General features: G+C 43.1%; 1 protein-coding gene across 2 annotated transcripts; it reads left to right on the top strand.

The window, feature by feature from the left end:
• Positions 1 to 12,065: 12,065 nt before the first annotated feature.
• Positions 12,066 to 27,646, top strand: ASB9 (ankyrin repeat and SOCS box containing 9). Of its 2 annotated transcripts, XM_077781616.1 has the most exons (8): positions 12,066 to 12,394; positions 17,023 to 17,102; positions 18,079 to 18,186; positions 19,104 to 19,254; positions 19,822 to 19,956; positions 21,308 to 21,499; positions 24,575 to 24,741; positions 25,915 to 27,646. In XM_077781616.1, the coding sequence occupies exons 1-7, from the start codon at positions 12,301 to 12,303 to the stop codon at positions 24,697 to 24,699; spliced, it is 885 nt and encodes a 294-aa protein (XP_077637742.1). In that variant the 5' UTR covers positions 12,066 to 12,300; the 3' UTR covers positions 24,700 to 24,741; positions 25,915 to 27,646. The 2 variants fall into 2 exon arrangements, 1 of the variants encoding a protein (XP_077637742.1); XR_013339525.1 differs by lacking the exons at positions 19,104 to 19,254; positions 24,575 to 24,741; positions 25,915 to 27,646 and having other exon boundaries at positions 21,308 to 21,416.
• The last annotated feature ends 219 nt before the right edge of the window (positions 27,647 to 27,865 follow it).

Genomic DNA, 27,865 nt, shown 5'->3' with positions numbered 1-27,865 from the left:
AGCAGCAGTCTCTGGTTCAATGCTAACAATCCCTTAATATCACCCTGACAGTTTCTTTGAGATTAAGGTCCAGTGTTTCCCATACTTCTTTATGATTAATTCAGCACGAGTAAGATAAATTGAGCTCTCAGCAGGTCATGAGACTGGACCTTCAGCATTACAGCCAAAAATGGATGCAGTTTTCAGCCTGTGTTTGCACATATTGAATGTTATCTGATGGCAAGAGCTATTGCCCATGAAGTTTTCAGTGACATAAATGACCTTCTATGGTATAATACATCATGAATCTCAGAGATTTGAACACTAATTTCTCAAGAGCCTTTGAAAATCAAATACTATCAAGTAATAAATGTCTATATTAATCTGATGTCAGCAGATCTCTCTCAGTTCTATCTTTACTGCAAACTCACCTGCTCTGCTAATAAAGTGGCAGTGAGAATACTATCTGCTCTCTAAACAGAGAGAGAGCCTCAGCTGTATGAGTTGTCAGACTTGCACTGCAATCAGGGACTTAGGCAATTTATGGGATCTATTTCAAAATGTGTAATGCTGAATTGATTTCTTTCTGCCATCATCAATGAAAGCAGTATTTCACTTGCACAGGACTTTAAACTGAAAAAAAAAAATGTATCTACATTAAGAAAATGCAAAGTCAACTCAGCCTCTCGGAAAGTTTTAGCTCAAGAAGCAGGAGAAGGTGTCCTATATTTATTCCTGATATGAGCTTCCCATCAAAAAATCATTTTACCTTTCCCTCTTCCTGGAGGTTTACTTCTCTCTGAAATTCTGTATATCAGAGAGTCTGACTGCTTTAATAAATTAGAAGAGAAGTTCAGAAGTCCTGAGATTAAGAAATTTCATTAGTAACTTTACCTAGACTTTCTTGCTCTTAAATTATGAAGTTATCCATTAAATGCTCATTGGCTGTGCATTGGGTCATAACAATGCAAGAAAATACCGAGGAAATAGCTGGAGGAAGTATTTAATTTTTTTTCAAAATGCCATCTCATGTGAGGGTAAGGAATGACAATTTTCTATGAGGCTATTGAGGTCTTGGTGATTTTTCAAAATGAGTTTGGAAAGCATCTGTCAGGTGCTTTACTGAAGGTAGTAGATAGGAAACTAATCTCACAAGATCTCTTTTTTTTAAAAAAAGTGGTGTCTTCTCTTTCATTCTGTGTTGTCTGAAATCAGTTGCTTGGGTAAGGTATGGTTTTCCTGGGGATACAGACATTTTTATGTGCTGGAATTCCACTGCTATACAGTGCTCTCTCAGTCTCTTGCCCAAAACCTGGCTCCACAGGTTTTCCTGTAGCTTGAGATTAATTTTTCCCAGAGATTTCTCTGCAAACATTCTGGCCAGTGGGCCACATCCTCAAGGATATACACAGCCTGTGTGAGTACACATAGGCTGACACATGTTGGGAGGGCTTAATGAACAATATTTCTTAAGGTAGCTAGGAAAAGAAGCTTCATATTGATTTGGCTCTGGAAGGATCTCTGTTTTGATCTCCTGACCAACCTGTTGGGTTCAAGGTGACCTCTGTTCCTACAGAGGAACTCTGCTATTGGCATTTAACCATCTTCATTCCCTCTAGGACTCAATTTTTCACAGCAGATCTATCAGTCCCTGAACTTCTGTCTGTCCAGCTGCATTTGTCATTCAGAGAGTGAAATTAAAAAGTCTAGGGAAATGCTAGACTGTTGAAACTTGTTGTTATACTGTAGGAACTGAAGTTCCTCATCTGCCTTGAGGTGCCAGCACCCCACCTTCCCAGGCAGATGCAGGCTGTGAGGGAGGCTGTCTGTCTGTCTGTCCACCTGTGTGCTCTGCTCCCCTGATGGGACTTGCCTGTGCCACATTGGGCAGTGGGATGGGAGGATCAACTCCTGACTTTGTCTCCCCCCAGGGAATTGAGCCTGGCCAACACCTCCTCAAGGTATTTAGATTTCTTCCCTCCACACGTCAGAATTAAATGTTGTGCTGCCCCTGTGCAAAGCCCTGCAAACAGGGGCAGTGTCCCCTCAGTGCCACTCCCTGCCCTGCCCTTGCTGCCAGCTCTGCAGCACAGGAGACAGGGGGGCTGCCCAGCACCCTTCTGTCCCCAGCCTGACCTGTCCTGCAGCACAACCCTGTTGCTGGCATTCAACACCCCTCCAGTCCTTACTGGATTGAAAATACTGGTGGTGTGTCCCAGCATGGCATTAGGACAAGTCTGATAAGAATCAAAATTAAATACATTCGCTGACTCTTAGCCCAAAAATGCCTGACCTGTATCCTGGAGTGATGGTTCCTGATGCCTTTGTGTAATTTTTTTCAGAAATTACCATTTCCAACATGCCATTTCCTCCTCACTGTGGCTTTTTTTTTTTTTTTTATGTTCTGTATGAGATGTATATTATTGTCAAATACAGATTATTCCACACAGAGCTTCTACCTAATTTGATTTTTATTTCTTGAAAATTCCTTTATTTTAAAATTTTATACTATTTGTAGTATGGGGAATTTCTACTATTCCAGTATTTGCTGGATGGACGAGACAGTGGGGCATAGGCAAACATTAATAATGACTTCCTTCTCCAAGTGACAGAGGTGCCAGTGAGGAGAACTGCTGTGCTGAACTTTGTTCTGCCCAACAAGGAAAAGCCAGTGGGGAATGTGAAGTTCAGGGGAAGCCTTGGTTGAAGGAACCATGGAATGGTGGAGTTCCTTAGGGCGCCTGGAAATGTTCCAGGCTGGCTGGAGCTTTGAGCAACCTGGTCTAATGGAAGATTGGAACTAGATGATCTTTAAGGTCTCTTGCGACCCAAACCATTCTGTGATTCTGCAAATTTTGCAGCAAGCATCCTGCTATATTTTTAGCTGTTTGTTACAAGGAACTTGCTGGCAGTATACTTTTGTGGTGAATGGTTCATTTTTTGCCAGGTTTACCTGCTGGCTATAGAGGTTAACATGCCCTAACAAAAAAGAAATTAAACAGAATGGGAAGGGAAGGAGATGTAGAGATTTCCAGAGAAAACTTGTTCTAACTTTTTTGTCCTAGGAATGTGAGTGAAATGTGGGAGTTTTTGTCTTAGACTTACTCATTTCATGTTGCCCATATAATTCTCCAGCTTCACAAACATGATTCCAAATTTTTTTTTTTTTTTTTAGGGTGGTGGTGGAAGGGGTAGTGCTCTCTGCACTTTTCTTGCTCTAGATGCTGACTAAATACCTATTTTACTCAGGTCACAATGAACAAATTGTTATGGACAGTGACAGTAACCCTGAATTTCTTTGAATGTTGGTCTAGAAATTCCCATGAGGGTGATTCTTTTTAGTTTTTTGCATTAAAACTGAAAAAGTGTACTCATCAAACTATCTAGAAACTAGTGATGCCTTTCCATTCTGTCTCTATCATAATGTAAATAAACTGAAATATTTTTAAGGGTATTGGCCAAGAGGGTCATCCTTTGCATCTTATTTGTATCTCATTATCCTACAGGGAGATGTTTGCTCTTAGCTGTTTCAGAGGGTGCGTTCCTGCAGCCTGGAGCCTGATGTGTGTAAAAATACTTTGACTTTCTTCCAGCAGCTTTGTGCCTTTCATTACTGAGTACCTGTTGAAGACCACTTATCCTCAAATATCCCAGAGTAGCTCCTACTTAATGAATGTGGTAATTTTTCTTTGCTACTTGTACATTCAGGGTAACAAGATATTTACAGCAATATATATATTAAACATGGCATCCTGAATAATTACAGTGACTGAGGAAGACATTTTTTTGGGTTGGGAATTTCCAAGACTTCAATGAAAACTTTCCTCTAAATTAATGCCAACAAGTAAAAGTAACTCCAGCTTGTTTCCACAGACAGGTTCCTACAGGCTGTTGGTGTAGAGAGGGCAAGACATTTCCCCCTGAGCTGACACTGTTTTTTACTCAAAGTGCTTTCCAGTTTTACCCCCAGAATGCTCCCTCCCACTCACTGTGGGCAGCCACTGTTGCAGGGCACCACAGCTGCTCTGCTGGGTGTCTGGCAGGATGGAACCTCATTTGGTATTTATGGAAGTCTTTGAACTGAAATGATTTACTGTGCAGAAAATGTCCCTGTCTGCTATTTATCCATTGTAAATGGCTGAGAAATACCTGGGCTTTTCATGCTTGCAGCAGCTTGGGAAAAAATATGGTTTTGTCACTGACCATTAAATCACTCATTAGGGTTTTTTTTTCCTTTCTTTCTATTTTTTTATTAGTATGTCTCAAGAATGTGATTAAAAAGGCTTATCCTTGGTATATTTTAACAGATAATTCTCTTTGCTGGTACAAATCTCTAGCAAACTTTGTCATCAGATGAAATGGTAAGTTGAGTGTGGGGCTTGTTCCAGATTTTCAGATGCCTGTCCCAATGCTGTCACAAGAACGGGTGATAAGAAAATAATAACCACCTTTCCAAGCTGAAGAATGAATTAGAGAGCTCTTGTTTTGTGGTCTACATGTGCAGACAGCTCCCAGGTCTGCTCTGAAGAGGGCAGGTAAGTGAGAACTGGCTCCTCCAAGCAGTCTGAGGGGATGTGTGGGCTCTGAGGGTGCAGGAACATCTGGGTCTGGCCCTCAGTGCCTCCCTGCAGCTCTGAGGGCAGGAGCTGCCTGCAGACTCTTCCCTGCCACCACCCACCAAAGGGCTGTGGGCTCCCAGGGAGGCTCTGTCGCTCCTGGAGTGGGACATGGAGATGATGCTGGGAGCTGGTGTAGAGTGACCCACACCAGTTCAGGTGCAGCCTTGGGGGAGGTTATCTGCAGCCTGCTGTGTACCAGGGATGTCCCACAGCTGGCAGCCCTGCCACACATTTCCATCTTTATGCCTCAGGTAAGCCCTGCACTCTGTGCATCATTTTCCAGAGAAGATTTTCCTTCTGCAGCAACATCAGATATTTAGATGAGTGGCCAAGTTGGATACAGTACTAAGACACAATTTGTGTACTTGTCACTGTGCTCAGCTCACAATCCTTTAGGAAGGGAAATTCTTAATTTCACAACATCAGCACTGTGAATCAGCATCTGTTGGCTGTTTCTGAGGATTTCCAGCCTCATGCAAAACAAAAGCCAAGCTGTGCTTATGGACAGCAAAGGAAACTTCTACCAGGGACACTAATACTGCAGTTGGCTGCTTACTGCAGTTCCAACTTTGCATGTTCAACACAGAAAATTTTGATATCTCCTGGTCTAAGCAGCTAATCTGTCCAACACCAGGCGAGTGGATTTCTTAGACCTGAAGATCATGTTGGGAACAGTTCAGATCCTATTGATCTGGGCTTGACTATTCTACACACCCTCCTCTCCACTGCACCAAATGCCATCTTCCAGGAGCAGGGAAGATGACAAGTACGTTTTTCAGGGCACCTGAGTAATTTCATCCACCGTAGTAATATGCTAACAATCCTTACCAAAAGAAAATGGGAGCACCTGCCATGCCTGGGATGCTGGAGGAACAGACCCAGATGCAGAGTCTGGGGATTTTCTTTGGCTGCCATTACTGCTCAAGCAGTCAAGCTGGCAGTGTTGCTTTCTGAAGCCCATTTGCAGAAGCCAACAGAAGTCCCAGTTCTGCACAAGAGTTTAGGAGATCCTGGGGTAACTTTTGTGTAAGTCCACAAATTGCACTTGTAGAAGTGGTAAGTGGTGGCAGCTTTCCCCCAGAGGAGCTCCTGTTGTGAGAAGAGCTGGAATGTGCTGGCTGTTCCCATCACATGCAGAGGTGTGAAAAGCTGTGTCACATGAGGGAAATTTCTAGAGGTGAGCTCCAAGATCTGGAAAGCAGCCTGTGGGTGTGGGTGGAAGAGCTTATTGAAACGTAATGTGCTGGATAAGCAGTGAACATCAAACCCCAGTGAAACTGGGGAAGAGAAGCACCAGGGCAGAGGAGACACTTCATTAAATACCTCCATCCCACAACCCTTTTTTCACCATTCCATCTGCTTTTCCAATACTCCTTAGCTGTGAGTCCTGGTGCCTCCTGGCACCAATAAGCAGTGGGAAGGGACAGAAACCAGGGAAAAGCATGGAAAGTTGCTTTGTTTGGGAACATCCACCATGCAGGGAAGATGCTCTGTGTGGGACCTGCCATGTGAGTGCTGCTTATCAGGGCCAACCCAGCTGGCCTCTGTGGCTCTGAGCTTGTTTGTGCTACATTTGGGTTTTCTCCATACTGGTCTAACCAGTGGTATTAATGGGAAAATGTAACTATTTTTTTTTTTTTTTTTAATGTGAAGTTTCTGACAAAATTAATATCTTTTAGGAAGTAATTTTGGTGTCTTCAGAAATAGCTATTTTACACTGGAAAGTTTGGGAACTAAAATGATTTGTCAGCAAACCAAAGAATTCCCACTGTTTTTCAAAACTAATAACGAACAGTCAAAAAAGGGGAAGAAAGAAATACAAATCTGCTCCATGCCTGTATTTGGGTTTCACTTAAAAGCTGGCATTGGACAAGACTACCTTACAGTTTGCCAGATGCTGGCAGACTGTGCTGAAATACTACCAGTTCTCAAGGACTGGGTTGGCACTTCTGCTGTTGTTACACCTTCTGTCTGCTTGCTGGTGTGTACTTGTCACATGAGATGTTTTACCACACTATTCACCTGGCAGTGTGGGCAAACCATGATTGCAGCCCACAAACAAGGACAAAAAATATCCCAGGAATGATAGAAATCACAATAATTTGGAAAACAAAACAAAGCAAAACAAACAAAAACAACAACAAAAAAGAAAAACCCAAAAAACAACCCCTCAAAACAAAAACCAAACCAAATTTTAATTCACCATCTTTCAGGGTTTGGATTATTTTTGCCTGAGCAGGAGTACAAACATATGTTTTAAATCCAGTTCAGAAAGAAATGTCAATATATATTTTGTAACAAATGAAGATGCTTACACAGATGTTCACTGAGAGACAACTGGCACCAGGTGGTGAAAAATTGATTGTTGTTGCTTTTCTCTCTGTGGGGAAATGCCCCTAATCCCTTTCTTGACACAATACTTGTTTGCAAGCTCTCATGCAATGTTTGTCCTGCTCCTTGGGAAATCTTGGTGCTTCTCCACATCTGCAATGAATAAGAGCACAGATCCAGGTGCTACTGATGTAGCCAGAATGCAACTGAGATGTGTCTGAAGCTTTCTTCAAGGTTTTTTTGTTTCAATTTAGAGTCTCTCTTGCTAAGTCAATTGGCCATCCTGCAGAAGGGAACATTTACTTGCAGAAGTCTGTCTGGTCCCCAGCCAGGCTGACGGGATGTTTGCAAAGGGAAGTTTCTGTGAGGGTGAGAGGAAGGAAAATGAAACATTTCATGTTAGAAAAACTGTAAAAGAAGGAAAGCCTCTGGAGGAGAGACTTGATTTGAGGCAAGGAAATTAGGGATACAAGAATCAGACTGTATGATTAATTTCTCCAAGGGCGAACTTCTCCACTTTGTGTCAGCTCAAGAATTTCGCAGCAGCTTTCCAAAGAAAACCCAGGTACCTCTGGAAATGACACCAGTGCTTTAGTACTCCTGTGGGCAAGCTCTGGCAGATTTAACTGCTGTGATTTAAAACATGGCTGTCCCAGATGTGTGCCTTGCTTGCTGACTGGAAATTGCTGCCTTAGAGGAGGATCTGGCATGTGCTAGTGTCTCAGAGCTCAAGTTTACAGTCTGTAGAAGAAAACAGCTTTTACAGGTTTTTGAGCTGACACGATGGCCCAGTACTGAGACAGCTGTGGCATCACTTTGTGGCCAGTGCTGCCATCCCTGGTACTGGGTAATCTCTGCTGAGAGTTGGGAGCAATAGCTTGGATCAATGCAGATAAATCTGTCAGAATTGTCTGTCAAAACCCTGCTCTGAGATACAGGCACTCCAAAGTTGAGGCTCTGTGGTTCAGGCACTGGGCAATGCTGGCTTTTGTCTGGGCTGAAGATGCTTCACCCTGAGCTGCAGCACCCAGAGGCTGTGCAGGACAAGGCACATGGCAGCACTCAGGGGTGTCAGAGCTGGGACCCCTGGCTGTCAGTTCACCCATATTTCAAAGCGGGTTTCAGCTGTTTACACATACACATCTAATTCCACCTAATTCTCTGCTCATGGTTTAGGGATCCCTTTTACAGTTGGTGAAGACTGACTCTAATATTCAATATGTGCTCCCCCAGAGCAAGCATCTAAAGTAGGTGAGACAAAGCATGGTTTGAAAGTGCCTATGTTTCTTCATTAATGCTAAGGAAAAGCTAGGATTTCTCACCCTGATTCTGAAGTTAAATTGAACTTCAGTTGGACTAAATTTAAGTTAATTGAAGTTAAATTATGTTTTGTGTCCAATTTTCCAAACATTTCCTGTAATTCTGTGATTTGCATCCTCAGAAACCAAGGGTCAATTTTCATACCAAGACAGATTTACCAGTAGTGTATTTTCGTTTTTGAAGCAATATTTGTGCTAATAGTAATAAAATTGGTATAAAAGTTATCTGGACAAGTTAAAAAATTGATTAACAACTGGAAATAAAAAAGAACCAAGACAGTAGAACAGTCCATTGAATTACAAAAAATGTAGATTTTTTTTTGAAGGAGGAAAAAGAAAATATTCCTTTTATAAGACATGATGTAAATAGAAAAAAGTAATATTAACTGTTGTTGATTCCACTTTATTGTGCACTTCTATGCACCAAGGATGGCTGCACTTGAATAAGGATAAAGTAATTTCTGTACTAGGCCTGTTTATGTAGAACTTAGGGATGTATTTGCTACTTAAATGGAAAATAATATTGTAATGCTTAAAAGCTCTGGTGTGTCTCTGTGTTGTGTAAGCTGTTTCTAATCTGTATTTGAAGTTCTGTGTTGTTTATCTTGAGATCCAGGTTGATGTTAAAATGTTCCCTTTTTACTGGAGAATTTTTTGCTTGCTTACATAAAAGATCAGCAACAAAAGAGATTAAATTAATCAAAGCCTTCTTGCATATTCCAGCTCTCAGCAAGGCTGAGAACAACCTATAGGAATCCCCTGGTTTTGGGATGTGTTATTTGGGGAGTTTAATTTAGTTTGATGATTCCATTCACATCAAAATGATGCTTAAGAAGTAGAGTGGCTATAGATGGTTAAATAATATTAAGGTGATCACCAGGCCAAAGCCACACACTGCCTCTGTAGGTATGCCTGAATTGCTAGCTGAAGCAAGAGCTCAGGAGATAATTTATGTCTGTCAAACTCAGGATCTGTGTGTTTTCTAGTTACTCTCTGCTGTAATCTGGCTGCATGTCAGCATAAGGGCATCTGAAATGTAGCTCAGAGGAGCACAGCTGTCACAACAGACTGGATTGGGCTGGAAGGGACCTTAAAGTTCATCTAGTCCCAGGCCCCTGCCATGAGCAGGGCTGCCACTCTAGATCAGGTTGCTCAGAGTACCATCTAATCTGGCCTTGAATGCTTCCAGGGATGAGGCATTCACAGCCTCCCAGGGCAACATTTCCAGCACCTCACAAGTCTGTGAGCAAAGAATTTCTTCCTAGCATCTAATATAAATCTAAATTTTCAATCTAAATCCATTGACATTTGGTCTGGAATGATCTGCTCATGTAAGAAGTCTCTCTCCCTCCTTTTTATAAGCACCCTAAGGTACTGGAAGACTACAGCAAGGCCTCTCTAAAGCCTCCTCTTCTCCAGGCTGATCAAGTCCAGCTCTCTCAGCCTGTCTTCATGGGAGAGGTGCTTCAGCTCTCTGAGCATCTTTGTGCTCCTCCTTTGCACCTGCTCTAACAAATCCATGTTTTTATGGTGCTGGACCCCACAGTAGGATGCAGGACTCCTGGTAGGGTCTCATGAGGGCAAAGTAGAGGGGGAGAATCCCCTTCCCTGGACCTGCTGGCTGGGCTGCTTTGGATGCAGCCCAGGGTGCCTTGGGCCTCCTGGGCTGCAAGCGCACACTGTGGGCTCATGTCCAGCTTTTCATCCACAGGAACCCCCAGGTCCTTCTCTGCAGGGCTGCCCTCAGTGACTTCTCCTCCCTTGTCTTCTGTGCTCATGTCTGGGATCACCCTGACTCAGGTGCAGCACCTTGCACTTGGATTTGTTGAACCTCAGGAGGTGCTCATGGGCCCACTCCTCAAGCTTGTCCAGGTCCCCAGCGGTTGCATCCTGTCCTTAAGGAATATCAACTGCACCATTCAAATTCATTCAAATCTGCAAACTTCCTGAGGCACCAGGTCTCACTGGTCATTACTGCATTTACCTTCTTGGTCATCAGAGAAGATAACACAGCTCTGAGCTTGCACATTTGGTTTCATACACGGATTCCTTTTGGTGGTGGAATTGTTGAAATGGTTGTTAATACTAGATCTGCCAGCAATATGATCAATCATGAAAAGGGGCAACCTAACCTCTAAAATCAAGTAACACTAAAGAGAAAAAAATGGGTTTTTTTCATTCTTTTTACATGTTAATCCTCAGAAACAATACCTACATACACCACGTTCTCTGTTTACACATTTTTCCCACACCAGTTTGGCTAAGACACAAATGTAATTTTCAGGGAGATCAAAGCTTGTATCCAGCATGGGAGGCCATGCTGCATTCAGCAAGAAGTGCCATGGAAAGGGCTGGCCCTGTCCTCATCTGTGCCCAGGCTGCTGTCACAGATTCCCTGTTGGCAAAGTGTGTGGATGATGTTCAGCTGCTGTTTGCATCTTTTAATATAAATTATTATTTTTAAAGATATGGACAAAGAAACCCTAAATATTATTCCAGATTTCTTGCATACATTACAGAAAGAAATAAAATTAAAACCAAGTTTCTTAGGCTCAGCTAAGTTAGGATCAGAATCAAAATACTATAAGCAACTTCAAATCCTCAAATACACAAACACAAATTTTGCTCTAGTAGCCATACAGGACAAAAAAAAAAAAAAAAGAAAAAAAAGAAAAACATTACATGGTTTAGAATTTGCATGGAAATTCTACTTGAACATAAGTAGAAGCCTACTTCCACTTGAACACAAATGCGCAAATATTCAGTGACAGAAAAAGGATTTTGTGCTTGTAAATTATACTGTACTGGGAAGGAAAATATTTTAAATAGAGATGACCTGTGAGAACAGAACTTTTGCAAAACAGACACTCTGCCTGCCCTGTTCTCTGCCTGTCCTGTTCTCTGCCTGTCCTGTTCTCTGCCTGTCCTGGCTCTGCCTGTCCCGGCTCTGCCTGTCCTGTTCTCTGCCTGTCCCAGCTCTCCCTGCCCTGTTCTCTGCCTGTCCAGTTCTCTGCCTGTCCTGTTCTCTGCCTGTCCCAGCTCTCCCTGCCCTGTTCTCTGCCTGTCCAGTTCTCTGCCTGTCCTGTTCTCTGCCTGTCCCGGCTCTGCCTGTCCTGTTCTCTGCCTGTCCCAGCTCTCCCTGTCCTGTTCTCTCCCTGTCCTGTTCTCTGCCTGTCCTGTTCTCTGCCTGTCCCGGCTCTGCCTGTCCCGGCTCTGCCTGTCCTGTTCTCTGCCTGTCCTGGCTCTGCCTGTCCTGTTCTCTGCCTGTCCCGGCTCTGCCTGTCCCGGCTCTGCCTGTCCTGTTCTCTGCCTGTCCTGGCTCTGCCTGTCCTGTTCTCTGCCTGTCCTGGCTCTGCCTGTCCCGGCTCTGCCTGTCCTGTTCTCTCCCTGTCCCGGCTCTGCCTGTCCTGTTCTCTCCCTGTCCTGTTCTCTGCCTGTCCTGTTCTCTGCCTGTCCCGGCTCTGCCTGCCCCGGCTCTGCCTGTCCTGTTCTCTCCCTGTCCTGTTCTCTGCCTGTCCCGGCTCTCCCTGTCCCGGCTCTCCCTGCCCTGTTCTCTCCCTGCCCTATTCTCTGCCTGCCCTGGCTCTGCCGGCTCTCCCTGCCCTGTTCTCTCCCTGCCCTATTCTCTGCCTGCCCTAGCTCTGCCGGCTCTCTCTGCGCATCCCCTGAAGGCAGAGTTTGTTCAACTAGTCGAACTGGCTCTTTCTGTCTTGTTTTTTTTTGGCAAACTAAGAATTTCCTTCCTGATAAAAAAGAGCGGCGGGCGCCCCGATTGGGCGTCTCGTTGGAGAGGATGTGACATCAGGCACATCTCTGGCTTGGCTGGGTCTCTGGCTGCCGAGCAGGGCAGCCCGGGAGCAGCTTTGTCAAATCGCAGCCCCGGCGCTCGGCTCTGCGCGCTCCGAGCTGCCGCCGGCGCTGCTCGGCTCATGCGTGCGGGGTCCGCTCCGGAGAGCGCTCCGGCCGCTGCGGGCTCGCCGGGGAACATGGAATTTGAACTCTGGAAACCAGCCACAGAGTGAAAAGACAGCGGCTGGGCAGGCAGGGCTGAGATGGATGATGAGAGAACGAATCAAAATGCCAGCAAACTGCAAGGAGCTGGAGGCCGGGCATCTGCAGCGACTCCGTGGAGCCCGCTGATGAGGGGTGAGTGACGCTCCTGCCCGGCACAAGCCTCAGCCCTGCCGGAGGGCAGCGGGGGCTGCGGTGCTGCTGCTCCCCGGGTCCTGCTTCAGGACAGCTCCTCACCCGGTCCCACAAAACACCCCCACGACTTCGTGGAAAAAAAAGCTATTTCTGTTTGATACTGAAATTTTGGTTGTTTCTTTTTCGTGTCATAGAAGAGAGTGGTTGGTTTTGTACTGCAGTTTGTGCAAGCAGAAATAAATGTAGCAGCACTTGGACTGCAGCACACTGAGAAATAAGTTGAAATGTGGCGTGTTTGACTTAAATTAGTGCCAGCAGGAAGCTCAGCAGTAGCTCAATTCCTTCTTTTTCTTTCTTTTTCTTTTTCTTTTTCTTTTTCTTTTTCTTTTTCTTTTTCTTTTTCTTTTTCTTTTTCTTTTTCTTTTTCTTTTTCTTTTTCTTTTTTCTTTTTTTTTTCTTTTTCTTTCTTTTATTTTTTCTTTTTATTTTTCTTTCTTTTTTCTTTCTTTTTTTCTTTCTTTTTTCATTCCCTTCCTCCTTACTTTCCTTCTTTTTCTCCTTCCTTTTAATTATTTTAATTTTTTTTTTTCATTTTTATCTTTCTTCTTCTTTATCCTTTTTTTCTTTATCTTTTATCCTTTCCCCTTGTCTTTCAGATGAACAGACCTAAGTGTTGTTTAGGCTGAGCCTACTGGGCTCTTCTTCAGTGGCATTGCTGTGACCAGTGCTGTTGTGGGCACATAATAGTGAGCAGTTACTCAGACAAATGGCCTCACTCTGGTCATTGCTCTGTGTCTGGCCCAGAGCCATTGAAAATATGACATGGTAAAAAAAAGACAAGTAATTAAACTTTGTATCCTGAGCTGGATGTGTTCGCTGTAGCTCTGTTTCTGTTAAGTTACTCCTTCCTCTAATGGCGAGTGCAGATGGAATGAGGTAAATTCAGAAAATGTGACTATGCTATCCTTGCTCTTTTTCTGGGCTGTTCAGGATGCTTCCATTAACACTAAGTTGAAAATTAAGACCATAAAGCCAAAATGCAGGGCTGACCAGTCTATCTGCAGTGTAGTCTGCCTGCCCCCGTGTGTGCCATGTATGTACAGCCTGAGGCTGGGCTGAGCAGGAAGGCACAGTGATACCATTAACTGTGTGAAATAGAACCAGTCCACACTGGAGATGAGCTCCAGCAAAATGGAGGGTGGAAGGACGGAATCCCACATGGCACAATGCTGCACACAGATCATTTGGTCCTTTGAAAATCAAAGTTTAGTCCATTCCTTTTGTGTCTGCCTGTTCCTTAGCAGAGTCAATAAGCTCTGCTCGCAATTTCCAGCAGGAATGTGTTTAGCTCAAGCTATGTAGATCACAAACTTTAAGGGACAGCCTTTGAGTATGGAAAATACAATTTGTAATACTGTTCTATATAATGCCATAGGATTTTGTATCTGAAAATATGAATGCAAGAGCACACCTTCACTAGGAGGACTTAAGAGCCCCTTTCAAGTTGTGCTGTATGTGAGAGGCATGGGAAGAAACCAGCCTGGGGACAGGCACAGGCACCATGTGCAATGCCCTCACATGGTCAGAGGCTGCAAAAAGTTGCTTCAGCCATCACAACAAAAACCAGTGCTCTAGAAAGGTCCTGTGAGAGCTCTGTTGTGCACAGGGAGCAGTCAGATTTTGCATGTGTACATGGTTATTGCTATAAGACTCCCTCTGTATACACCACCCTGCCAGTGTCACATGCCTGAGTGATGGCAGTGCTCAAATATGACCAGGGGTTTAATGTAACCTCTGGGCTGGCTGGAGTTTTCTGCAGTGGAAGGGGAGGTGACCCAAAGCCACTGAAAGCCAGTGGGATTTAGATGTCTAGCTAAACTACTGGGGTCTGACTCAGACTCCCTGTGGACTAAGGTGTGGGTAAATTTCAAATTTGGACAAATTATCTTGTTTCTTTGTGAAAGAGCAGCTGTACTATTTTTGACAATCAGGAATCCTTGTTTTGGTGGTGGTACATACAATGAACCACTGCATCCCCCACACACACTGGCCTTGCTAGTCCATATGCAGAGTGCTCTGGGCACATTCATGAAAATCACTAGTTCGGGATTTTGAAAGCCCATAATCAACTAGAATTGACATTTGCTTAGGCCTTAATCAAATACAATACACATCTTTTATATTCTGATAGTGTGCCTCCTGTGAAGTGTAAAAGAGGGCAGTGAGACATGGAAATTACTGCAGCCTTTCTCCTCTTCCAGGCAAGGACCTTGAGTTCCAGCCTGGAGCAGGCAGAAAAAAGAAATATGGTTATTTGTGAGAAGGTGATGCCTGGGGTTAAGAAACTGAAGAAATTTGCCATCTTTTCCAAGGGCCTCCATTCCAATGCCTTCCTGGCACTGCTTCAGGTTAGAAGTGCTTGCTGCAGATGGAGGTAGGGCAGGAGAAACATCAGCCTGAGGCTGTGCAGTTCATGGCAGCAGATCTGGAATTATGTCATCCCAATTAGTCATCAGTCAGGCCTTTAATCCTGCTCCTCCCAAGGTGTCCAAGGCTGGTGTGACAGACTCCCTAGGGCTCCATAGGGCTCCACTTCCACCTAGGATAAAACTCTAGGTTTCTCTCAGTTACGGAACTCCCAGATAGATTACGTGTCAGCACATATCTCTTTTATTTTTTACTGACATTTATTTTTAATGCCTATATGGTCAATCTTTTAATTCATTGTTAAAACTTGGAAACTTGCAAGCCAATGTCCAGTCTACAGATGGCTGGTCTGGCTCTTTTTAGAGTTTCAGTGGAAACCTGTCTTTTCTTAAGCAAGGACTGAATGGATAAAATCCACACATGGATATGTCCCTCTTATATCATCATGACATGATGATATAATACTTTGGTATAATGCACAGGTTGGTACAGGCACAAGTGCCTGCCAATATTTGTGTAGCCAAAAAAAGTTCAAGTTGCAGCTCAAAAAACTTGGTACTTAAATCTAGATTTTTAGAATATCTATAAACATACTTCCCTTACAACTCATGCAATTTAGGCAATGGCATTAGTTTCTAAATGTAAAAACCCTGGAAACACAAGTGACTGTAACACAGGCAGGACCAACAAGAGCAACAGCACAGTCAGATAAGCATCAATTTAACACACATCACTTAGAGCAAAGATGTTTTAGTCAGTTAATCAGTCTGTGGTTTAATAATTGTTGTCCAGGTTTGCCATCCTCATGAACTAGAACCACAGCTTCCAGAATTGCCTGTCTGTTTGCTAAAGCTGAAGATATTTGGGAACCTAATGAAACTGTGTAACTATTGTGGGAAGCAGCCCATGGAGCATAGGAGGCAGGCAGAGCTCAAATAATGCTAATAACAAAGAATACAGATTTCTTTAAAAGCTAATTCATAGACTCATAGCCAGGTGTAGATTGGAAGAGACCTTTAAAGGTTGTCTAGTCCAACACCCCTGCAATGAGCAGGAACACCTTCCACTAGACCAGGTTTCTCAGAGTCCCACCCACCTTGACCTGAATCTTCCCACAAAAGGGACATCTACTACCTCTCTAGGCAACCTGTTCCATTATTCCACCACCACATTTTAATGTCTGGCCTAAATATACCTTCTTTTTATTTAAAACCGTTATGATCATCAGCTTATGTGTAAACATTCTTTCAAAGAATTATAGGCTTATTAGGGTTTTTTGCTGAAGGCAGACTTCCTGCTGTTAAGGATTCCATTCCATGCATGTGCTTTCTTATAGTTCCTGAGAACCTCAGCAACTCAGCCAGCAACTTGGTCACTGGAGTATTCTCTGTAGTTAGTGGAGGAGAGTGGGACATCTCCAGAGAACATCAAAATGTCTTTTAACAGGAAGCTGTGTGAAATGCCCTCTGTAAAGGCTTCCCTTCCTTCCCAGGGGGAACCTAGCACATTGACATAGAGCAGACACTGGGTTTTGAGTGCTGGGACATAAATATCTCCCAGAGGGATTATTGCTGTCAGTTGACTCTGAGCCATAAAATCTGTAATACTGAAGATCTCTCTCTATTAATATTTGCACATTATGTATGTGCTGTACCTCACTTTGTAGTTTCAACAATGCAGACAGCACAGCTATTACTTAAAATGCACCACTCATAACAAACACTGAAAACAGAAAGACAGAATCAACAGGTAGTATATTTTGCCTCCTTGTACTTTGGTCCCTTCTCTTGCCAAGTGTTGTTGACTCTAGTCCAGCTCTGAGCCGGGGTAAATGACTGATCAGCCAAACTCTCTTCAAACATATTCCTTTTGAGATAATTGGTAAAATGTAATAAGTTCATGTAAAAAAATAAAGGGCCCTGGAAATAATTCGGAGAGAGGGATAAGCTCAGCCAGAGCCAGGTGATGTTCTGCAAATCCCTCCTGTCTTCTGAAGGGGAGCACAGCTGTGCAGTGCAAACATGGGATGAGTTAAAAATGCACCCAGAGGGAAACCATCTTCTTGTCTGTCTCCCTCACACCATCTGCTCCAAAGAAATCTTGGCAGCTCAAATAAAGTAGAAGGGAGGTCACACAGTTGAAGTAAAATATGCTAGTGAAATAGAAGTTTTAGCCTTTTTCCTGTCTTTGTTTTTATACAGATTTTGTTTCAGACTGGTCTCCTCTACATGAGGCCTCTATCCATGGGCGTCTGCTTTCCCTGAAGAAGCTCATTGAACAGGTACCTCTCAGCTGGGTTCATGTGGTGTCTGCAGGGTTTGTTCAGTGGATGAATGCAGTCTGTGCTTCACTGTGAAACTTCAGGGTGAGAAAATCCTGTTAACCAGGCCACAGCAAAATCTGCATGCAACGGGCTTTTCTTCGCTACAATCAGTTCCTTGCCCAGTACAAGCTTTGTGCACTAATCTGAAGATGTACTAAACTATCCAGGGTGATATGTTAACTGTGGCAGAGGAAATGGGATCAGTGGGATCTATGGATGGCCAAGGGCAGCTCCTCTGCAGCTCCTGTGCATGCCAGTGAGGAGTTTTTGGTGCCCCAGCTGAAGGCCAGCTCTGGACCCAGTCATGGGTCTGGTTGAGCTTCAATGCAGTCACCCAGACACTTGTTTCTGAAGTGCCTGAGCATATCCTAGTTCCTCCAGAAGGTCAGGGATAGGTAGAAATGACTTCTGAACTTCACCACTTTGTTTCTTCAAAATCCCTGGGTTTAACCTGTGAAGGAGATAATGGAAAGGGAAGGGGCATTGGAGACTCTTCCAGCTTAGTCTTCTTGAGCACCAAGATTGATAGAAACAAAAGAACCTGGAGAATCCAACCAATGTTTCTGATGCCTTTCTTTCCTTCAGTGGTTGCCTTGAGGCAAAGAGCAGAAAATACTTCAAGAGCATTTCAGGGTTCCAGCTAGTCAAACAGCCACAATATATTGTCCCACTGGACAGTCCACTAAGCTTTCTGTGCTGGTTTTCAGTGTGTACAAGGCATGGCCTCGGGTATCCTGTGCCAGTATCCACTCCACCCAAATCATTACCACCTCTTCATCCCCTTCATCTGCTTACTTCTGAGATGAATAGCTCCAGGCAGTTGAGGAAGGTCTAGTTACATAAAGCTTTTAAAGCAGGTTTTTTTTTTTATTGTGGATTTTGGTATGGGGGTTTTAGTAGTTGTTTGTAATGATATTTTCCATTATCTTATCAGGGGAATGATGTCAATCTTGTTACAGCAGACCAGGTGTCTCCTCTCCATGAAGCCTGCCTAGGGGGTCATGCTGCCTGTGCCAGTGTCCTGTTAAAACATGGTGCTCAGGTGAGTAGGTGATGGACAGACCTCTGTCTCTAGTGTTAGTATGCTGTACTACCACACTGTAATGCTACCTGGTGTCATGGCAGAGTATCTCTGTGGTTTGCACTCTGTACATAGCTCTGCTTAAGGTAGTTATGAAATGCACTTCCTAATAAAAAAAAAAAAAGTACAGATATAAGCAACAGTTATTATTGTTCTTTAGATGAGGATGAAATGTTCTCATCTGTAACAAGAACAAGGGGAAGTTAATCTTGCAAAGTGTTTATAATCCTGCAGCAGTTAAGGGTGTGTTTTATTTTATGCATGCATTAATCTTATTGGTATCAATATGCAATCTAAAGTAGAATCATAGGATTGTGACAACCAACTGACAAAAAATGGGAAGAAAATGGAAACAAGATGCAAGTAAAATGGTGAAATCGTGTCTCATGGCCACTACTTTTCAAGCTAATATCAAAATTGTAGTGAATAAGGACATTCATTCATACATCCATTACCTTACAGATATTACCTTTCAGTTTAAAATTAAAAAAAAATAATAATGAAGGGTTGCACACTTTCAACCAAAAATGGACTGTTTCAGGAGAAGGCTATGGGTAGGTGTGTTTCAGCTAAAATAACTGAGAAATGGTCATACATTTAGCTTGGTAACTCCTGAGAGACCCTAGAGTGGCCCTGATGGTTTTTTGGTTTTTTTCTTTTTTTGCAGTAGGAGAGACTTGGGGGAAATTTTAAAAAATACTTTTTAAATTATCATTTTAATGAAAACTTGTAGTCTTTGGAAGCACTGGGGAGTTTTGGCATAGAATTAAATAAAAAATATTGAAACCCCTATTTCCTGCTGAGAAACTGGTAGTTGCCATCAATTCTGACATATCAAGAAGACAAAGGTTTTGCCAGATTGTGTTATTTTCTCCCAGGTGGATGGAGTGACTGTGGACTGGCACACACCACTGTTCAACACTTGTGTCAGTGGCAGTGTGGCTTGCTTGAATTTATTGCTGGAGCATGGAGCCAGCCTACACTCACCCTGTGACCTGGCATCCCCCATCCACGAAGCTGCTAAGAGAGGTAACCCACAGGCATCAGCTCTCCTGTCCATGCTGCTAGCAGCGTGTTGAAGTGGTGGATAGAGATAAAGAAGATAATTTTCTTGGTTTGGGTCATGTAAAATGCCTTGCTAATTGGTCTCATCATGAGGGGTGCCGTTCTTCCCAGCCTGTTGCTCCTCAGGGGCAGGTCAGCTCAGCTGTCAGATCCTCTGAGTTCACGTCGTGCCACCTGGAAGGGAATGCATTGTCCAAGTCAGCTGCATACAATGTGGACATTTGAGGGAGACATCTGGCTGTCTTCAAAAGGAGTGGAGAGAAACATGGAGTGATTAATCTCATCTTCAGTAGACATCTGAAATGAGTCAGATGAAATGTGAGGGTTTTAGCCTGTGAGCCTGTTTTGCTGAATGTGGCTTTTCAGCTCCTGGTTTGCTGGCTGGATCCATTGGAGTGGATTAAAGTCATTACATTACCACCTCTTGACAAAACATTGAATCTTTGCCAAACTACACTGCTGTAACAGAGAATTTGCTGAAAAAAAAGGGCCTGATCTCTGTGAGTTGACTCTTCCTTTATCCCTTTTAAGGTCATGTGCAATGTGTCGAACTCCTTGCATCCCGTGGGGTAAATATAGATCACAACATCAAGCACCTGGGTACTCCACTTTATGTAGCATGTGAGAACCAGCAAGTGAACTGTGCCAGGAAGCTGCTGGAGTCAGGTAAAAACAAAAATAAAGAATGGTGTACTTTTGTTTCCTGCAACATCTGTCTTTGGATTATCTTTGCATCAAAAATTTAGAGGAACTCTTGCTTTGGGACCAGGAGATGTTTCACTCCTAATAGCAGCCCTGGTTAAATGTGGTAGCAGGGTGATCATGGTTTTCTTGACCCAGGAATTCAGCTGGATAGCTCTCAACAAAATGATGGGTGATCTTGGATTTCACATGGCTGATTGTGTCTGGAACAAGCTATACTTTCCAGTGTCTGTGCATGTAATGCTGCAGTTATTTGAAGTCAACAGGAAGAAATTTAATTTTAATTTTTTTTTTACTTCCTCTTTACCCAAAACAATTGACTCAGCCACCTTTACATAGTATTTCTGCAAACATGTTTTGATTTCCAATGAGTTCATAAAAAGTTGGAGACATTTCCAATGCAGGAGGTTCAGTACTATGTCCTTTGCATCACACAAAGCTGTAAGTCTAAATGCTTGGGTAATTACATAAAACCATTTCTTGTTATCTAGAGTAGTACAGGTCTTCTAGCCAAAGGGGGGCCATATGTGGCCTAAAGTGGCCACATAGCTGGTACAAAAATGATGGACCAACAAAACTACTTTAGAAAAAAACAAGCAAAAATAATATATATCACTTGTTAAGTACGTCACTGTTTAGTAGAAGTCAACTTACTGGGAAGAAGTCAAATCCAAATTAATCTGAATTAAATGTTGGCAACTATTTTCTTTTTTCTCCTAATTTTTTTTTTCTGCTGCCTCCTATATATGGGAATGTGTACTATAAAAACATTATAGTCTTGAATTAATTCTGCAGCTCACCTTTCTTAGCATATTTTAGAAGCCATTAATCCAGAGTAATGAATGGGGGAACTCTCACCAGGGGTGTTTATGCCCTCATCTACCAAGGACCTCTAGAATTTTCTATTCTTGCATTTTTCCCCTAACAGATATTTGGAAATCCCACCATCTTAAGTCTCCAGTAAAGAGCATATTGAAATCCTGAGTTTATTTTAAGGAATGGGGAGCAGAGGTGGGTCACAAGTGGAGCTACACCTTTGTCTTGCTTCAGGATACCTTTGGGCTGGGCTGTGGGTGAAGGATTTCCTTGTGCACCATTCCAGGATCATTTTGTTAGTCACAGCCCCAGTCCTCAGCCAGTGAGAGCTGTGCTTGTCCAAATTGTAGCACCAAGCCCAGCACAAGGAGTCCAGCTCTGGGTGCAGCTACAGCACCTGTGTGTCATTCAGAGAGCCAGCAGCTCGTGCAGTGAATGGCGGTGGGCTGCTGTGTAGTCCTGGCTCCTCTCATTGTTCTTTGCCCCTCCTGTTGTTCAGGAGCGAGTGTGAACAGCGGCAAGGGCCTGGAGTCCCCTCTGCACACAGCTGCCAGGAACTGCAGCGTGGAGCTGGTGAAGCTGCTGATGGACTTCGGAGCAGACGTTTGGGTGAAGAATGCTGAAAACAAGAGGCCAGTGGAGCTGGTCCCACCTGGCTGCCCTGTGGGCCAGCTGTTCCTGCAGAGAGAAGGTGCCCCTTAGAACTTGTTTTTGGGAAAACCGACACAGGCTATTGCAGAAGGCTATGCTATTCCAGGCTGCTAGCACTAGAAAATTGGGAATAACTGAGCTTGCCTCCATTTGCTGACACAGGGACACTGTTCAAGTGCCAGAATATAGTGGTAAACTAACAGTGATAATGATAAGAAAAATAACCCATCCTAAACCCCCAGATTTTTAATCTACTGCATCAGGAAGCAATCATCTTGAGCTTGAGCAAAATAGAGTTTAGGGTAAATAACCAAGCAAAAAATGCCATAGAAATTAATGCTAGCTTTTTTCATTACCTAAAGCTTTGCATTCAGTGAGAATCTGCCAGTTCCCTTGTGTCAGACAGTAGACTCAGGCGTGTTCCATGGAGCGTGCTGACAAATGCAGGCAACAAGTCGCCTCTGATGGGAATTGAGTCTAGGTAGTGAGGATGAGGTTTGGAATCTCTAGTTATACAGTAGATGGTCAGGTTTGTCTCAACACAAATGCATAAATGCAGATTTGCAACCTCAAAAAAATTAGTGCATATAATACTAAAAAAAGGTATATTGAAGAACTTGGATTTTAATTCCTTGTCCTTTACTTTTATTCTTGGGCCAATCTTTTACATAGATGCAAAAGTATCTTTAAAATGAAAGACTACATGATTTTTTTTTTTTTTTTTTGATATTAAGGAAAATTGCACAGGAATGATATAAGGAATTATATATTTATAGTAATTTATACACTAGACTTTCTCTAAAGACAAACCTTATGTGCCAAATAATAACAGCAGTATCAAATCATAAGCTTAAACTTTAGGAAGAGTCTATTTCACACGTTTAAATTAAATATTTTCAGGTAATTTTATTTTATTTTATTTTATTGATTATGAAATCTTTAATGAATTAATGAGAGAAATATTACTTATTATTGAGAGAAAATAGAATAAGATCTGTAGTGTCAACTTATTTTTATGCTTGTGTTCTTCCTTAGATTTTCTAATTCAGTCAGCAAGCTTTATATATTACTAAATAATCTGTATTTTCATTGTTTTAAACAAATTGGTGATGGTGTGGTCCATGCCAGTTACACATTGATGAGATTGTTGCTGTAGAAAATTAAACTTGGAATACCAAAGTGATGAATCAGGCCCTGCTTGAAAAAGTAACATGAAAGTAGCATGGAAACAACTGTGCTGTGCATGTTATGCATGAACAACGGATATTTAGTTTCCCAACCTAATCTACTGCACACAGAGCAATGATCTTTTTGAGTCCTAGTCCCTGCTGCACTCGGTTCCTGACTCCTGTGGCACTGCATGTGTCCTGTTTATTTGAGATAGAAAAACATTTCAGACACACCCTGTGGTGCTGGCCTGGAAACACTGCTCAGGCTCAGCTGACAGCACGGGCAGCGAGGAACTTTTCTAAGCGAAATCCAGCAATCAAAATCAGAAACAATAAATGCCTGAAGGGAATTTTCCTGTGGAATAGCGTTTTTTCTGATGTTCTCCAACGTTCTCTGAGTGGGCCCATGCCTGTGGACAGCTGATGTCTGCCTTCCTTGGGTGGCTGAGCAGTCGTGGTCTAGGAGTGGTGCAAGAGCTGCTCTCCTGCTCTGCAAGGCTCCTCTCCCCCGCACCCAGCTGCTGGAGCCTTGCAGCCCATGGCCAGGCAGGCTGCAGGGAGCATGTTTGGCCAGCAGAGATGAGCTGGTGAGCACGCTGACCCAGGCACCCTGCAGGACTAGCCCAGGGCAGGTGTAGCTGCCACCTGTGGTGGTTCCCTTCCTGGCGGTTCACTGTGCTGCTCGACCATCATACCTGCTTACATCTCAGGGACAGTCCTGTGTGTGGGTGGGAGAATTAGTGAGTGCTCCAAAAACGTACTGTGTGCTTGTGTTTGCAAAATATTTTCCAGTGTAGTGTCACTGCTTGTGTTTTGATAAGTCTTCATGTTTTGGGTTTGGTTGTTTTTTCTTGTAATGGAAGCTTTTGTTTTTTTAATGAGATGTTTGCAAGCAGAGCATTTATCTGTGGGATCAGAGTCAAGCACAAAGTGCAGTGTGATACTGCAGTAGTTTAACTAGCTTGCCTTGTTTTGTACCCAAGAACGGGATAACAACTTGTAAGCTTGCTCCTAGCAGAAGAGTGCAGCCCTTTGCACGGCCCTTGTGATAGCACAGCAGCTTTCAGCCTTGCAGAACTGCTGGGAATGTGGTGTTCTGCACAAAGGAAGTCTCAAAAGCTGACCAAAGCTGCCACCTCACTGCATTTTTGTTGTGGGCTCCCTTCCTTCCCTCTGCTCTGCAGGAGGAGGGCACCTAAACTGACCCTTCCCAGCTCTCTCACCTTCCTCTGGCATTCTGCAGTGTCCCTTCTCATCCAACCCTGCATCCAACCCTCTCATTGGTGCCCATCTTCTTACCTGACCTGCCAGCCTACACACTCATCATCCTTGTGCAAACAGTGCTCTGGAGTGTTGAACTCTGGTGGGTGCTGCAGGTAAAACTTCACATAGGATCTTCCTCTTCCTGAAAAGGATAAGTGACCTAAACAAGTGTATAATGCTATTATACTTGGATTTTTTTGTAAAGTGACAAAGATTCTTCAGCAGGCCTCCCATCTATCAATATGGGACCGGTTCACCTGGAAGGTTTAAATAAAGAACTATAAAGTGCTTTTTTTTGCTTTGTGGTCATCACTGTTACAAAATCTGCCTCAAGAAAGCAGTGGACTGAAAACTTGGATCTCACTGAGGGAGTAAGAGGAGGCAGAGGCTTTTAAAGTATCATCAATCATCTTTTCTCAGACAGTACAAACATTTGTACAGCTTAAAAGGGAAAGGCTGATGCTGCTGATGCCAGTTGAGTAGTGACAGAGTGACTAGACATGGACTGGGATTGCGGGTGGGCAGGTGTCCTTTGGGGGATGCAGGTTTGGCTTCTCACTGCTGAATGGGAAAACCTGGTGAGAGGTGGGTTGCAGGAGGTGGGTGGCACAGCTGCTGTTTCAAGTTTATAGTCTTGGTATTATAAAGCCATGTGTGTAACCTGTTCCCTGGATCTTTCTCAGGGCCACTGTCCTTGATGCAGCTGTGCCGCCTGTGCATCAGGAGGTGCTTTGGATACAAGCAGCATCAAAAAATAACTGGACTGCTCCTCCCAGATGAGCTGAAACATTTCCTTCTCCACATTTGAGCCTTTTCATGTTCAAAATGGTGCCTTTAATAACACAGCAAGGTTTGTTGACTTTTCTCATCAGTAGTGTTGCCAGTGTTTGCAATGATAATTTGTGGCAATTTTTGGTCTCCAATAAAGCCCGGGTCAAAGAAGCACAGGACTGACCAACTCACTCAGTCCTCAATGCCATCAGCCCCACCAAATCCTTTGGGAAAGAAGCAATCCTGCATGGTTGCATTGTGAAGCTTGGAAATGTGATGTGAGAGCTCCCTTGAAAGCACAGAAAATCAGCGTAACATTTTTAAATAGATCTCCTGATTCTCTGGCACAATTTCAGAGGTCTTGTGGTTGACAACCCCTTACAAAGAAAACACGCATCCCAGCCCAGCAGTAACAGCATCCCATGCAAACATTAGGCACACCAGGAGAGCTGCAGAGCTTTCTCTAAGCAGTGCTCACATGCTGTCATCTGGGAGGGCAGTGCCCACGCCACCACGAGGAAGGGGAGGGAACCCAAGTGAACCCACTTGCCAAGTAAGGAAGGCCCTCTGGTAGAAGTTATTTATTTTCTAAGGGTATCACACTGCAGACAGATAAGCACCAACCAACAATCATTTGCACTTAGGCCAGCATCTGAAACAAGTGTTTCTGCCATGACAGCACATAGGTCACTGTTGGTGGCAGCTCCATACAGTGCAATAATAGTGGGGCAAAAGTTTTTAATCATCCATTATAGGCAATTACTCCTGATACTTTGAGACATAGAAGAGCTACACTTCAGAATTGTGCATTTTCTCCTTGTAGCATGATAATTTTCAAGGACACAGGCTAACAGGCTATCAGTAGCAGGCATTGAGTGCTTCTCTTTTTCTGAAAATGAGGTGATATTTCCTAAGCATTTTTCAGCATGCATCAGAAAAACAACAGCTTCTACAGCCCTTCTCCATCCAAGAAAATATTAAGAGTGAGATAATATTTTTTTCTGAGAGAGTGGCTACCTCATTCATAGCATTTTCCATGAGAATGGTAATAATAATGCCTCTAATGTGTGGTCATAAAAAAACCACAATGAAGTCCATTCCAAATTTAAAAACAGTGGGCAATTACTGCCCCCTGCTCAGTTGTGAGCAGTGGACTCAACGTATGACGTATGTAGTTCTTATTCCACTGAAGTCATAACAACAATTATTTCCAGCTAAACATTAACACTGGGCATTTTTCTTTCCCTTTCAGAAATGGGTCCTGCTGCCACAAACCGAAATGCAGTTGTGACCACTCTCTGCTCACTTGGGTGCTCCCCTGGGGATATCAGCTGCCTGATAGATGTGGGAGCAAGAATGCTGAGACTCCAGCTCTTCTTCCCTTGCCCTGTTTCCTTTTGAGTTCTAAACCAAAGTGCATCTGCCTCACCTGGGAGCAGCAGCATGCCCAGCACCCTGAGGGGCTTCCATGGCACCCCTGAGCTGAAGGGGCAGCCACAAACTTTGGTGCTTCTGGAGATCCTTTTTCACTGCACTGTGGAGACTCTGTAAGAGTGGGCTGGGAGTGCAAAAACTGCTGACATCACTAAGACCAGCAATGAGAGATGCAGAGTCCTCAGGAGTGGAGAGACTGGCAGCCTTCTAATACATGAAAGCTGATTTTGGTGCTCACCAGTGTGCCAGTGTGAGCAGTGACAGCTGCCTTCTGCAGGTGGAAGGTTAGAGAGGAGAGGTCAAATACTACCTGGTTGCTGATATTTGCTGTAAATCACAATACAGATCCTTGTCTGCACAACATGACTGCTGGCTATAGATATCCAGTGTGATGGTTTGATTCTTTGTGCTGACCAAACACAGAACAGTTCTGTTGAGTTTGTGGAACACTCGATTGTACCACAAATGGGTACAAAATGACAAACACAGTTAGGTCTCTAACTCCTCTGGTGATAGAGACACTTGAAAATGTGTCACTTATCTGACCCAATTCATCACACATATTTGAGCCATGTAAAAATCAACTGGCTGATTTAAGATGGCCTTCTATATATGATCTTCCTCATGCCCAGGAAGAAAAATAGATGTCTGTCTTCACAGAGGTTAAATAAAAGCAGGTATCTGGGATGGGAAAGGTATATTCTTCTAAAATCACTGTCTTAGTTAAGCTCAATCTGCATTGAACAGGCAGGGCATGAACAAGGAACCTAGTGCTTAATTTTTGGACACTAAAGTGTGCTTTGGTGACACAGTGGAACACTGGAGATCCATCTCATTATATTCTAGATGATGAAGAAACATTTTTGTAGGTACTAGTTTTACTTTCATCTTTAGGCATCTTATTTTGTAACTTCAGCCAATGGATTTATAGAAGTAATTATAATACCAGGCGAAAATTGCTCTGAGAACTAGGTGAGGGTGTTGCTTCTAATTTGCTTTTCTTATGAAAATTTAATGGTATGACTCTGTTTACTTGAATTTCTCTGCCCAAGTGGAATTAGGATGAATTCTGTATGCTCAGCTTGTATAATCTCAGTGTGTTTACTTATTTATTTTCATAAAATGTGTGGTAAACACTGGTGATTTACAGCTTTATGCATCAACACATATACAGTTATAAACTGTAAAAGTACAAGATGCAAACTGAACAAGATCATTATAGGTGAGGTTTAGATTTTTTCTATATTGAAGCCATTCAAAATGTAGTGCAGGACTTAAATGATTATCATGAATATATTTAATCACATTCTTTCCTATTTTTGTGTTAATGGTTTAATGGTAGTTAAGCCACACAATTTTGTAGGATATTTTCTCAGAAATAAATAGTTCATACTCTTTTGCTTAATAATTTGCTTTCATTCAGTTTTTAAATCAGAGCCCTAATTTTGTGGATTGACTGATACTATGGAGTTTTGAATTCTAATTTCTTGCAATCCCACCTGAAGGCAGGTAGTGAACAGAATATAGTAAAGATGAGACTAAAATGCAAATACTGTGCAAATCTTGCCTTTTGTTGATGCTTTAATGTAGAGCTCTATTCCTGAAATTCCTTCTTTGCTCACTTGAGGGTTAATGAAAAGGAGATAGAGAATCCACAAAGCAGGAAAAGATGTAATTTTAGATGGTCACTGTCTTCAGCTTGGGTTTGGGTTTTTGTATTTGTTTTTGTTTTCTTTATGTTTATTTTTAATTGTTTTGGTTTTTTAACT

The sequence above is a fragment of the Lonchura striata genome, chromosome 2, assembly GCF_046129695.1.
Source record: "Lonchura striata isolate bLonStr1 chromosome 2, bLonStr1.mat, whole genome shotgun sequence".
In the NCBI taxonomy this organism is placed as follows: domain Eukaryota; kingdom Metazoa; phylum Chordata; class Aves; order Passeriformes; family Estrildidae; genus Lonchura; species Lonchura striata.
This window is presented reverse-complemented; position numbering and strand designations above follow the sequence as displayed.